At 42.8% G+C, this 12414-nt stretch overlaps 1 protein-coding gene across 12 annotated transcripts in view; it reads right to left on the reverse strand.

The window, feature by feature from the left end:
* Positions 1 to 1053: 1053 nt before the first annotated feature.
* CRACDL (capping protein inhibiting regulator of actin dynamics like) overlaps positions 1054 to 12414 on the reverse strand; it is a 63599-nt gene continuing 52238 nt past the window's right edge. For 10 of the 12 annotated variants that reach the window (XM_046901131.1, XM_004938496.5, XM_004938494.5 and 7 more), the window contains 3 exons: positions 5380 to 5576; positions 3499 to 3634; positions 1054 to 2815 (listed from right to left, as the gene is read on the reverse strand). In XM_046901131.1, coding sequence (XP_046757087.1) covers positions 2670 to 2815; positions 3499 to 3634; positions 5380 to 5576 — 479 coding nt within the window. In that variant the 3' untranslated portion in view covers positions 1054 to 2669. The remainder of the gene's footprint in view (positions 2816 to 3498; positions 3635 to 5379; positions 5577 to 12414) is intronic. The other 2 variants (XM_003640533.6, XM_040657346.1) reach the window with 1 other exon arrangement.

Genomic DNA, 12414 nt, shown 5'->3' on the forward strand with positions numbered 1-12414 from the left:
GCCTGAGTCAGTCATACTGCTTCTCAGCTGGAAACACACAGTGACGTCCCCAGGAAAGCTGATCAGATCTGAAAGGCTTTTCCAGTGGTGTGAATTGTTAACTAGAAATCACTTTTCACACAGAGAAGAAAAATACATTTGTATTTGGCCACAAACAAGCCATCTGTCCAAAGCAAAATACACAGACTCCAAACCTACATTCTGCCTACCTGTTGACAGCACAGCTGTATCAGGACTGTATCAGGGCCCTCTGACTTAGAATGAAAAAAAAAAATACAGGGGAGGTTTAGGTTAGATATTAGGAGGAAGTTTTTCACCCAGAGGGTGGTGACGCACTGGAACAGGTTGCCCAAGGAGGCTGTGGATGCCCCATCCCTGGAGGCATTCAAGGCCAGGCTGGATGTGGCTCTGGGCAGCCTGGTCCGGTGGTGGGCGACCCTGCACATAGCAGGGGGGTTGAAACTAGGTGATCTTTGTGGTCCTTTTCAACCCAGGCCTTTCTGCGATTCTATGATTCTATGTGTGCAGAGAGATGCTGTGAGAAAACAAAAGCTTGTCAGGTGAGAGGTTCAGAGAGCCCAGGGTCTTTCACAAAGACTGGTGCCTGTGGCAGGATGATGTGCCAAAGATGAGCCCTCCAACCGCCATCTTCGAAGGCCCGTGGCAAAGAACAGGCCAAGGCCAGTGGCAGTCACTGAGGCCAAGACCTTGGCTTTCATACTGAGCAACTCTTGTTGGGTTTCGTCTTCCACTGGTTCATCTAGCTGCACCCTGAAATCATCTACATCCTTGGTGCTTCCAGTCTCCTGTTCAGAGCTGAACCACCACACAAGGAGCAGGGAACCTGGTGGTTTTTTCCCTTGGGATTGCACAGGTCATGCCAGAAGACCTCCATCTTGCTTCTTTGGTATTCTTGAGTGTCTGTCTGTCAAAACGGGAGATGGTCCAATGGGTTCCCATGCTTACCCATGCAGCTGCACAGGTCATGCTCCAGAAATTCAGTCACAATTCAGCAATTTAATGATTTTAAACAAGGACTGCAAGGAGACAGACTGCATTTTTCACTGTATTTCCTGAAAATGTCATCCTCTTAGCACAGGGTATGGGTAAGGACTATGGCAATAACTAGAGAACACTCCTTCAATACAGAAACCATTTTTTCAAGATTGCTACAACATAGTAACAATATATATTAAAATAACACTATATGCTAAAAAATTATTACAGAGGGAGTTAAAATCTTTTTAGTAATTCGTGCAAAATGTACCTATTTTTTTCTGCTGGTCCTACAGTATCACCTGGATACAAAAACAGAACAGGAAGAGCAGCGCCAGGGCCAGAGCTGCAGCCCATGAAGAGCAGCCTGCAGTGGGGTGGGAGGGCTGGAGGAGCTGCTGCCCATTGGGGACCCATGTGGAGCAGTGCCTGAAAGGTGGGTCCCATGGTAGGTAGTGGCTGTGGTGTCGTTTTGTTGTCCATCAGGGTGAATCTACCACAGTGCCTTGGGTATTCACATGTTCCAATGCGCTGTTTGTTGCAAAATGGAATAATCATTAGGCCAGCTTTTACTCCCCACCTCCTTAAAGAAGACAACACAACCAAAACTTCCAAACTGCAGATGTGTTTCTTAGGAAATCTTACATTCCCTAAGGTCTCCCTGTATATATATATATATATGTTTTCTGAAAGAGAAAGAAAATCACAAATATATACATAAATAAGCCTAGGGAGCACAGAATTAAGGCAATATTTCACACATACATACATAGACAGAGAGAAATGTTTGCCTTAGCCACTGCTAGGTTTCCTCAGCATTAATTCCTGGGTATTAAATTTCCAGGAAGTTCCCCAATGGGATTTATCGTTAGCTTGCAAAATCGTCCATTGGTGCTAACACCACGCTCCTAGTTGAGAATGATGATTTCACATAAAGAGAAGATAGTTGCAGATAAATTCAGGTCGAAAAGTAACTTCAATGAGCTTCCAACTTCGGTCCAGTTTCCTTATTGGTCACCTTCTAACAAATATCATACAACCAAGGCTGCTCACAGAAGAACCTGAGGAATTTTTATTCATGGTCATGCATAAATGTGCCGTGCCTCGTGAAATGTAATCTAACATCAGAGACTGAACCACTTGGTTCAGCTCAGCAAACACAGAGTCCAAGCAGCACATTTTAGCAGAGTACTCACTAGAAGCCATTCATGAAAACTTCTACAGTTTGATAGAAAAAGAGTGAGGCAATTCCAGTGACACACATCAACAGAACCGGGATGTTAGTGCACAGTTCATAAATGTAAACAGAGAAAAAATATATCAAACAGAACTGCAACAACTGAAACTCAGCAAAGTTTAGCAAAGATCCTCTTTTGATGCAAACGCCCTTAAAGGAAGAAAACACAAGAAATACATAAAGCAGAAATTTTGTTTTCCAAAGTGTGAGGATGTTCTCAGCGTAATTTAAGTAATCCATTGCCATTGCAGTCCTGATTGCTACAATTGCTTAAGGTAAACTTTCTGACTGCACCTATTGCACGCTTTCTCCACAGCTGTATAGTAAGAGCCTTCTTACTAATATATCAGAGATTCTTCACTGTGACTACTTGGTCTGTAGAAGTTCAATTAAGTAGCTGATTTATTTATAAATGATGTTATTCATTTGCGTAATTCTATTTTATAATCTGGGGCATATCACTCCAAGCTTGAGATTTCTTTTTGGCAAGTTCCATCCATGATGGCTGGTCGGGAGCAGCACTACTGGCTTTCTTCAAGTGGCCGATTTCATCTTTATCCCCCGGTGCCGGTGGCTGAGCTACTGTGAATAAAACACAGGTGCATTTCACATCAGCTTGCTGTGCAGCTAGACATTGTACTCTTTCCTTAAAAACTTGCTGAGTCTTGCTCTTCCGCAGAAAATCTTTGCATTTCACATCAAAACTTCTACGATACATTATTCAGGCAATAACCACTTCGAGCAACAAAAGAATAGATTTTCTAAGCCTAATATATTTTGGTTCCTAAACTTATAAAACCCAGTAAGATGACCCCAGTTCTTTGCCATGCCCTGTGTTCACACCCAGGCCAAACGAGAGCACTCATTTCAGACTTCCTCCCAGCCTTCAACTCACTTATAGGCAGATGGGTGGTGAGCACATTGTTCTTGTGTGCTTAGGAAACCCCATGGAAACTGAATGCTGTTAAAAATAGTTCTGCGTGCATTTTACCTTTTACATTTGGGACCCGATCCTGTGAAATGACCTGGAACTCCTGATTCACATTTCTTTCAACACTAGTTCTGACTACAGTGTGATCAAAGCGAAATGTGGCACCGTAAATCTCCAGATATGAGTGCTGAGAAAACAATTTGCCCTTGGTGATGTGGGACCAAGGAAGGGATTAGGATCTAACCCCTACTCCTTCTCCAGTACACTCAAATGGGATTTCTTCAGACAAGGTTGCAAGGTAAGAGCCATACATTTTAAGCAGTTTCTTTCCTACCAGAGACAAAATGTGACAGTGAATTGGTTCTTGTCAGCGGCTCTTTTGCTTCAGGCTTTGACTCCTTCCTCTGTTCTTCAGAAGTGGTTTTAGGCGCTAAGTGTGAAGGTTTGCTCCATTGCTGTTTCACTGACCCCTAGGTACATAGAGGGTTAAAATCCAAATAATGCACAGTGAATTATAGATAGAAATATCCATAGATAGACAGAAAAATAAGACCAGCCTGGAAGAATATGAGCAAAAGGAGTGGATTTGATGCCTGTTATGATCCAAAGATCACATGGACTTATCACACACTGGTTCACTCCTCTCACTGGAACTGACACCTGTTCAGAGAGCTCTATGGGTTTCACATTAGCATCCATAACACTCAACTTCAAAAACTGAAACTATCCCTCTGTCTATCTTCTTATTTGTAGCAGTATCTCCTAGTAGGTTGTTATAAAGACAAAATATGTGCCAAGCCATTTAGAAACCTCCACTAACGTACACAGGATTAGCAAACAGCCTCGCTCTCTCATGTTTGCCTTCTACCTCCCAAATTTTGTGGCTTAGGGCATTGAGTTTTTGGAGGATTGAAGGTAAACTTCTATGAAAAGGAAATGAAACACATCCTCCCATGATTTCTCTTGCCAGTATCAAAACCTACCCTGAAGCGATAGTGCCTGGTGCCATGTGAGAGTAGGAGTAGTGCAGTGGCACCACGCCTCACACACAGCAGTCAGGAGCATCTTGGCATGTTTCTCTGCTAGCAGATACAGGGAAATGAAATGCATGGCATGAATTTTGCACGGCATGAACACTGCCAACTAAAATCTGGAGTTTCCTACTTGACACAGAAACTGTACTTTGGGATCATTTAAACCCTCTGTGTTTTAACTGCTATGACAGTGCTGAGTATTTTTGCAGTTTACAATCTTGCCTAGACATTTTATTAGGTTTTACTTCCTGTTAATATAAACCACTGCTATTTTTTTCATCATCTAGACATCTTTTTCTATTCCAGGATATAATACAGTAATCGGGTTTCTTATAGTACCATTTTAAGCAAGAAAGTAGGTCATTTGCACTGGGAATGCTAAACTGGTGTAAGCCACTCATGTTCCTGCATCAGTGCTGGGCTCTTACCGTGCACAAGGCAACACAGGCAGCAGTACTCGCACACTGCTGCCTCCATGAGCTAGCCCAGTAACAGGGAAGCCTTGTTAGTATTCTGTATTAATGCCAAGTGCTTCTGCTAGCACAGCTTTGTCACCTGGGAAGATCACTTGCTACTGGTATCACTTTTTTTGCATAGGATCTTTGAAGCCCGTATTCTACGGCACCACATTGTGCATTTCAGTTATATATACAAAGAACCAGAGTTTATATCTTGGCAATGCCTGCAAGTGCAAATGCTATTTTTATCCTGTTTCACTTCTCAAAGCTTTAAATGTTGTTGCTCTAAAATCCTTCCGGGACCGGGCTCTACATTCAGTGTTAGATCAGTCAGAAGGTATAGGAGATTCAATGAAACGGTGGAGAGAGTATTGTATCAATCCTATTGCGCTGAAAGAGACTGCACAACATAGTACTGTATTTTGGTTATCTTAGCCTACAATCCACACCTTACCTCTGATAGGTATGCAGTGGGCACCCAACAAATTTCTCACACCTCACACAGTTCCAGGATTTCTTGGACAAATAAAATTACTTATCTGAATAACCGGGGAATTCTGCATCTATAACGCATTTATGAGAGCAGCATCTTTGTTGCTTATGGTTATACTCATTAAGTATCTGTCATCATTATGGCATCTGAGTAGTAAAACAGCAGTGGATTAAAGGAATATTACGGAAATGTAATAAGATGAAATCATCACAAATTTGTACTGTAAGTACCTCTGTTCTTTCCTTCTCTTTATTCTGTTTCTCTGTATCTGATTTAGTATCCGGAGTGACAGGTTTCTCTCCATCAAGCTCCTGCTCCTGCTGCGTTCCCCACTGCTTCTGCCTTGCGATGGTGATCCAGGCTGGCTCTGTGGGACTGTCAGGCTCCCTTCTGGAGTCTCCAGCAATCACCAAAGACACACTCCTCTCTGTTGACAGATTATTTATACGCATGGTTATTTGAAAGAGAGTTGTAATTAGCTTCAGCTCTCACTTACTCAATATGCCGATTTGTCACACGAAGTGTGATAAGCCTGAGTAAATAGGAACTCTTTTCAGATTGGTCTCCAGAGAACAATCCTCATGTTTTCACAATCCTCATGTTTCCACTAAATTACCACTCTACTGGTGAAAAACTCTTCTCACCCTTGTTCACTTAGAATCCACTGCCACTGCCTTCACATGGGGGAGATTGAGAAAAAGTCAATCAAGCTTTGTGAAACCACCCATTTTCCAGGGTCTCGCCTTCTGCCCCCTCCATTCCCATTCCCAAACAGCAGCAGCCAGTGCTTTAGTCTGGTTGCTGCCTTCCTGTGACCTTTTTAGCCTCTCTGGCACAGCCCCCTGTTGCCTGCAGCCTGTGTTGCGTGAACACACAGAAATACTGTTAGCGCTGCTGACACACACCATGTTCTGCATTTGGGCCAATCACTTTCATCATGCTCTACTAGAATGGAGATTTCAGGAAGACAAGAAAAAATTGCATTTCCTAGAGAAAAGGGTCAAAAGTGCTACTCTGTTTTTCTCACAACAGTGTGTTCCTTGCTGTTAAGGAGCAAATGGTAGGCAAATGTATGGGGAAGTGAAGTGCTGCATATTCAAACACTCTGTGTAGGGAAACCTGGTCTGTAGACTGGACAGAACTGGAATGGGAGAAAAGCCTCAGCTCCTCTGTTGGCTCCAGCCCCCACATTCTCCACTTTTCCCTTGGTTTACACTGCACCCGAACTTCAGTTTTACAACTAATACAGAGCCACTGCATGGTTTATGTGAGGAATAAGAATAGTGCTAACACAGGGAAAGGCAGTTTAACTTTCCCCAGGCACTTCTGGTCACCGCTGTTCCCAAATTTCTGGAAGGCCACTTCAGAGCTGAAGTTAAGCACTTCCATCCCAACATCATGCATAATTCTGCCCCTTAAAAATGTTTGTTATCTATTCAGCATCCTGCTCAGAGACGTGCTCAGCTGCTGTGCTGGCATGGAGCTGTGCCTCCCTGCCTCAGGACCCTGCGGAGGTGGCACACATTTCTGGAGAGCTGTGATCTAATTTAGAAGAACGTGGCCCCAGCCCCAGAAGTTAGTTAGCATGAAAGCACTGCAAAGCCTTTGCCAGATAAAAACCACAAAAAGAGAGCACAAGATTTTCTTTAAGGGCAAAGGAAGACGTAGTGCCAGCTAACACGTGCATTTCCCATAACGTTTACCTCGTGATCTTGTAGGGAAACCTCTGAAAAGAAGAAGCCAGGAAGCCCAGTTGTGCAGACGGGGCAGAGACAAAGAAGGGTGCCAGGACACTGAAGAAGCTTCCCTCCTCCCTGCGTGGCAAGTTACTCCAATTCCCTGCATGCCACCTACATCCCCCATCTTTCCATGCCAACAGCCGTTCTTCACATAATCCCTCTCTTCTCTTTGCTGGCTGCCCTCGCTTCATTTTTATCTCATTTTAGAGGACCATAATTTAACGCTGGGAAAGATGTCCAAAGTCATCTAGTCTACCCCTTCAGATGTATGGCAAGATTAGTTGCAAATTTTAACATAAACTGTATTCTGACCGGTATTCATCTGGTCTGCTCTTAAAACCCTCCAAAGATGGGGCAGAACTCCCCAGAGACTTTGCTGTTCTTTTTCCACTACATTTTTTCCCCATCGGGTAAGCTAAATCTTCTTTGCTCTGATTTAAATCTGTAACTTCTGTTCCTCTACACTGTGGTTGTGAGCAGATTACTCACATTGTCCTTGTGGCAATCTGTTGTGCATTTGAAGATTTAGACCATATTTTCTCCTTTTTTTTTTTTAATTTAAGCTTTTCTGATCAGTTTTATTCTCTGGTTGCTTTTGTAGGTACTGTCCTAATTTGGTCCAAGTCTGGCTCCACTCTGGCACAAGGTGCCAGCATCAGGTGAAGTGAAATGACTACTTCACATGCCTTGGAGACTGCCTCCTATATGCATCAGTCACTACAATCAGGCTTGTTTGCAGGATTACCTTATTCTTGTTTCAAGTTTAGTTTTTGAGCTCTAGATCATCTTACTTCCCCTCTCCCCTTCCCTTTTTGTATCTGTGCATCTCAGTGTTTTTACATACAGAGCAGCACTTTGTACTTTTCTATAATAAAAATATTCTTTTCAGACTACGTCTCCACTTTCTCAAGAGAACTCTGATTTCTATTCTTGTTCGCCATGTGCCTACAGGCTTTCCAGCCTGCTAGTACTTGCAAATGTAAGAAAAATACACTTAGATCTGTCACCCATGTCCTTAAATATACTGAACAGTGCCAGAACTAGGGTGGCCACCGTTAAAAGGACAGTGAAACATAGCCAGCACACTCAGTAGCTCTGCATCAACCCAATGAATAGCTTCACCAAGACTGTACTTACAGGAGTGTCGTGAGGGGATGTCATGACACTCGTTTGCCAGCTAACACTGTTATGTTAACAGTGTTAACACTCACAACAGTTATCATTTGATTTGACTTTTCATCACCAAACCATGTTGTTTGGAACTCACATTCATGCTATCTTGTGGACATTCATAAATAGCTCAGTTATTCCTTTCAGTATTTCATTCTAAGTGGTACATACCACCCTTTTACCCCGTTTTCCCCACCTCACCCCCCTTTTCAAGACATGCTACTTTCCCTTATTTTCCACATTTCTCCAAGACAACCACTAGCAGCTCAAGGACTACTAAGCAGTCTTCTCTGACTATATTAGGACTAATTTCATCAAGACCATCATAACTAAAGCCACAAAGCTGAATTGATGCGATGTCTGCTAATATATCCACAATCACATTATCTCCTTTGTTTGTAGGTCATGCCAATGTATCCACTTAGGCAGTAAGTAATTTGGGCAAAACCCATTAGTGCACTGCCAAATAAAACTAGGCTCTGTGTTTCATCAGTTCCCAGATCACACTGCTGTGATAGGCAGACTGACTGCCACTATTGAAGGTGATGGTGATGTCTGGTGTTCCTCAGAAGCATCCCTTAATGAATATCCACACAGCAGTTAATACTACCAAGGCATTATCATTGTTACCAAGATGTTTCTCCATTGAAGCCTGCCTGGCCTGCCTCTTCCTCTCCATCCCACCAAACATCCCCTTTTGCCCCATGTCAAGGCCTCAGTTCCAAGACAGGGCCTTGTATAGCTGGCACAGCACCACACAGGTCCTTTTCCATGGTAACTATAGCCTCTGCATTGTCCTTTACTGTCTTTAATACCTTGGTCCTCACAGATACCAAAATTTTTACTCTGAAGGCCCTCTCAACTTACTCACCAGCCTTCCCTTGATAGTGGGAACGCAGCTTCTGCCTTGGCTCTGCTAGGGATGTTACTTCTTAGTCTGCCTGATTCAAAATCACCCTTTGTGTTCTGTCCCATTTTCCCTGTCACACCACAGGGGCTTTCTGTAAACACTGACTGAACTATGCGTTGCTCTTCCTCAGCTCCCACCAAACAATCAATACTGACAATGACTGCTATGCTCTAGCTCTATTTACTGTACTACATGTAATGGTCTTGCTGCTATCTGTGCTTCCATTTCTGTGTTATCTTTGTGTATTTAGGATTCCTCCCTCTATTGTGTTGATGTGCATTTCCTAGCACAACAGGGTTACCAATCCCTCAGTGATATGTCAGGAGGCTGCTATTACAACAGCGTTTTCCATAAGGCAGATATTACAGTGGGAGGTGTCAAGCACTTGAGCTTTTCCAATAATTTTCTTGATGAGAAACCAGACACCCAGGTAACGCTAATTAAAAGGCAGCCAAATTAGAGCCAAATATGATCCTGCAAGAGATAGTATCAGAATGCTGCTGTTATAGTAGCAATGAAAAAGCTCTTTATCAACATCTTTGAAGGTTGAAAGATAATGTACCTGTGCAGGCCTGACTTTTGACAGCAGAGTACCATCACCTACTTTGAGCAGGATCAAGAACTGATCTGCTTCTGGGATGGGCGTTCTTCTTTCATCAAGTAATTACATTTTACACTTGCTGCTGTGAGTCTTTGCTACAGGAAGTATGTCAGGCAGGCAAAGCGAAGGAAATGTTTTCTTCAGCAAAAAAAAAGTCAGATTCAATCTGCAGAATTTGCTACCTTCTCCCTTATCAGTCAGCTAAAATTACTGTAAGAGGAGGAAGAGACTGCATTGTATTCACAATCTACTATCTTTCCCATTGCCCAGAGGTCCTTTACATCCTCCCGCATCCATCCAGAGAAGGTGGTGTGGCAATATACATGCATTGCTGTTCCAGCCGCTTTATGGTACTAGCAAAAGATGAAAGGTGGTAAAGTAATACAGGACAAAGTATGGTGTAGAGAGTCACTCTCACAGTTTAAGGTTATCTGAGTCTCTCCTATGAAACTGGGGTTCTGAAGAGCACTAAGAAGCCAGAAGCATTCTCAAGAAGCAACAATTCACAAGAAGTGATTTCTGCACACCTTCCTCATTTCAGTGACTGTCTGAATCCCATGAATAAGTCCACCCTCCTATCTTATCTCATCCAGTCATGAGGCAGTCAGAATGCTTTCATAATTCACCATGCACCACACATCAAAGCTCAGCATTTAAGGAACCAGCTAACCACAGCGAAACCAAAAGAACTCAAAAGCACAGCCTAATTCCCATTTCTGACAGAAGTCACACACACGGCAGCTAGCACAAGAGTTCCCTGGGGGTATGCTCTGCCATTGCAGAGTGCTGAATGCAAGCAGAGGCATCTTCTGCTGGAATCCATGCAAGGCTGACATGCCACAAACTCCACACTCACTCACTCTGTCCTTCAGTTCTCCTTCTGTGAAGCAGGGGTGAGCCTCTTGCTTCCATGGCACACTCCAAAATTTCTGAATAAAACTGAACTCTGAATTATATTCTTTGGTTCTTATTACAGTACGTTTAAGTAATACACTATTCAACTCTCTATTTTATAACTTCATAAACTAATAAAGGATGTTGTTGGCAGTGATGTATCTCTCATTCAGTCATAGGTTTAAGCTCATGATAGTTTCTTCTCTTTGTTTCATTGGAACAGATTTGGCCTGAGGCTTTTGGAAAGAAGAGAAAGCCCCTTCTTCCTCTTGGGAAAAGTCACAGAAAATGAGAGGACACCAGGTCAAAACTTGTCTAACTGCTCTGTGCCCAGTGCCTCCACCTATGAACACCTAGCATTTCATGAGGGCTGCCAAAGTCTGCTGTCTCTTGAAACCACACTCAAAAGCTTCCTCCACCCATTCCACCACAGCTACCAAGCACACGCCATTGAAGGCCTCTTCACAGGCCTCATCTCTCAGACTGCTGGCAGCCAGGCCCGTGCCCTTCACTGCTTCCACAGCTCTGAGTCTCACCACCAGACAACTCCCAAACCAAACAGAGCCCTCTTTCACCTTCTCAATTCTTTACCTCAGATAAGAATCACCCAAGCTCTTCTCAGCTGGGTCTGATAGCAGCAGGGCTGGCCCAGTGCTCCCTAAGGGGGGAAATTCTCCTGCTGCAGGTGTTAAATGCAAGTATCCATTTCCCTTACCATTTTACTAAAAGGTTTCCTTTTCTTTAGAGACTACAGCTCTGCTCTTACAAATGAAATCTCTTCTGCCTAAATACTGTGAATATGAAAGCATACACTTCCCATCAATAGCTGGGTTTATTTTTTCACATCTACCTGACTGGCTGTGTGAGCAATAAGACGAAGATACAGTACTATTTATGGACTAAAGAGGATCTATGATTGACTCGTTATTGTGCATTGGTGTATGCACACACTGAAAAGTGAGAGAAATACATGCCTACTTCTGTCTACTGATGGACAGATATACTCAGTGTATTCAAATCTGCGTAAGGTTGCATGTGTGCATTGCATATGTGAGTAACCACAACAAAGACATATTTAAACATACCCCTGAGGTTTAGGGATCGATTTGTTTTAGGTAAGGCCTGAGTTACTGTACTTGTTTCCTTTAAATCTAAAAACCTTTGTGTGGACAAAATATTGCAGAGGCTCTTTATAACATTTAGATCCTGTCCCTGATACTGAGCATCTTATGCCTGTGAGGACTGCAAAGAGTGATTGCTTTTGCCATACATTTGTGCAAGCAGAATATTACAACTGCTTGAAGGACATACCTCTGGTAACAGCAAAGCTAACTTGCATACTCCCTGTGTATTTTGAAAGCAAACATATTCTTAACTCATCCAAACAACTATACACAGGGACATAACCCCTCTGTACACACAAGTGTCATTGTTTTGTAAGACCGCTCACGTGTGCATATTTCATTCCACATCATTATATCTTTGGTCAATCGTGAAACACCAAGTATTTCACAAAAGAGTTTAAAAAGGCAGATGGCATTTAGTATATACCCTGCCCTAAATATTTCTCTTTGTTTAGTAATGTACTACATGCATCTGTGTCAGAGTACACACCCAGTTCCTTAATTTCAGAGCACAGAATTCTGAAAGATTTGGCAATGTATTTCTGGCATTTCCTTCTTTAAGCTCTGTGAAGAATTTGACTTTTGGTTGGATCCATACCACTGATGCCAGGAGAGTCTTTTTTACGCCAGGAAGTGCTATGTTTGCATTGAAGTCTATTTCACTGCTGGAAAGCAGCCATAGTACAAAATAGCCTGACACAACCTAAGAACAAATGTATTTTGGCAAAAAAAAAAACACAACAAAACAACAAAAAAACAAAAAACAGAGTGTCTTCTTTTCAGCTATAGACAGGACAGCGCTAAAGCAATGTCTTTTACCCAGAGAG

Source organism: Gallus gallus, chromosome 1 (assembly GCF_016699485.2).
Source record: "Gallus gallus isolate bGalGal1 chromosome 1, bGalGal1.mat.broiler.GRCg7b, whole genome shotgun sequence".
Classification (NCBI taxonomy): Eukaryota; Metazoa; Chordata; class Aves; order Galliformes; family Phasianidae; genus Gallus; species Gallus gallus.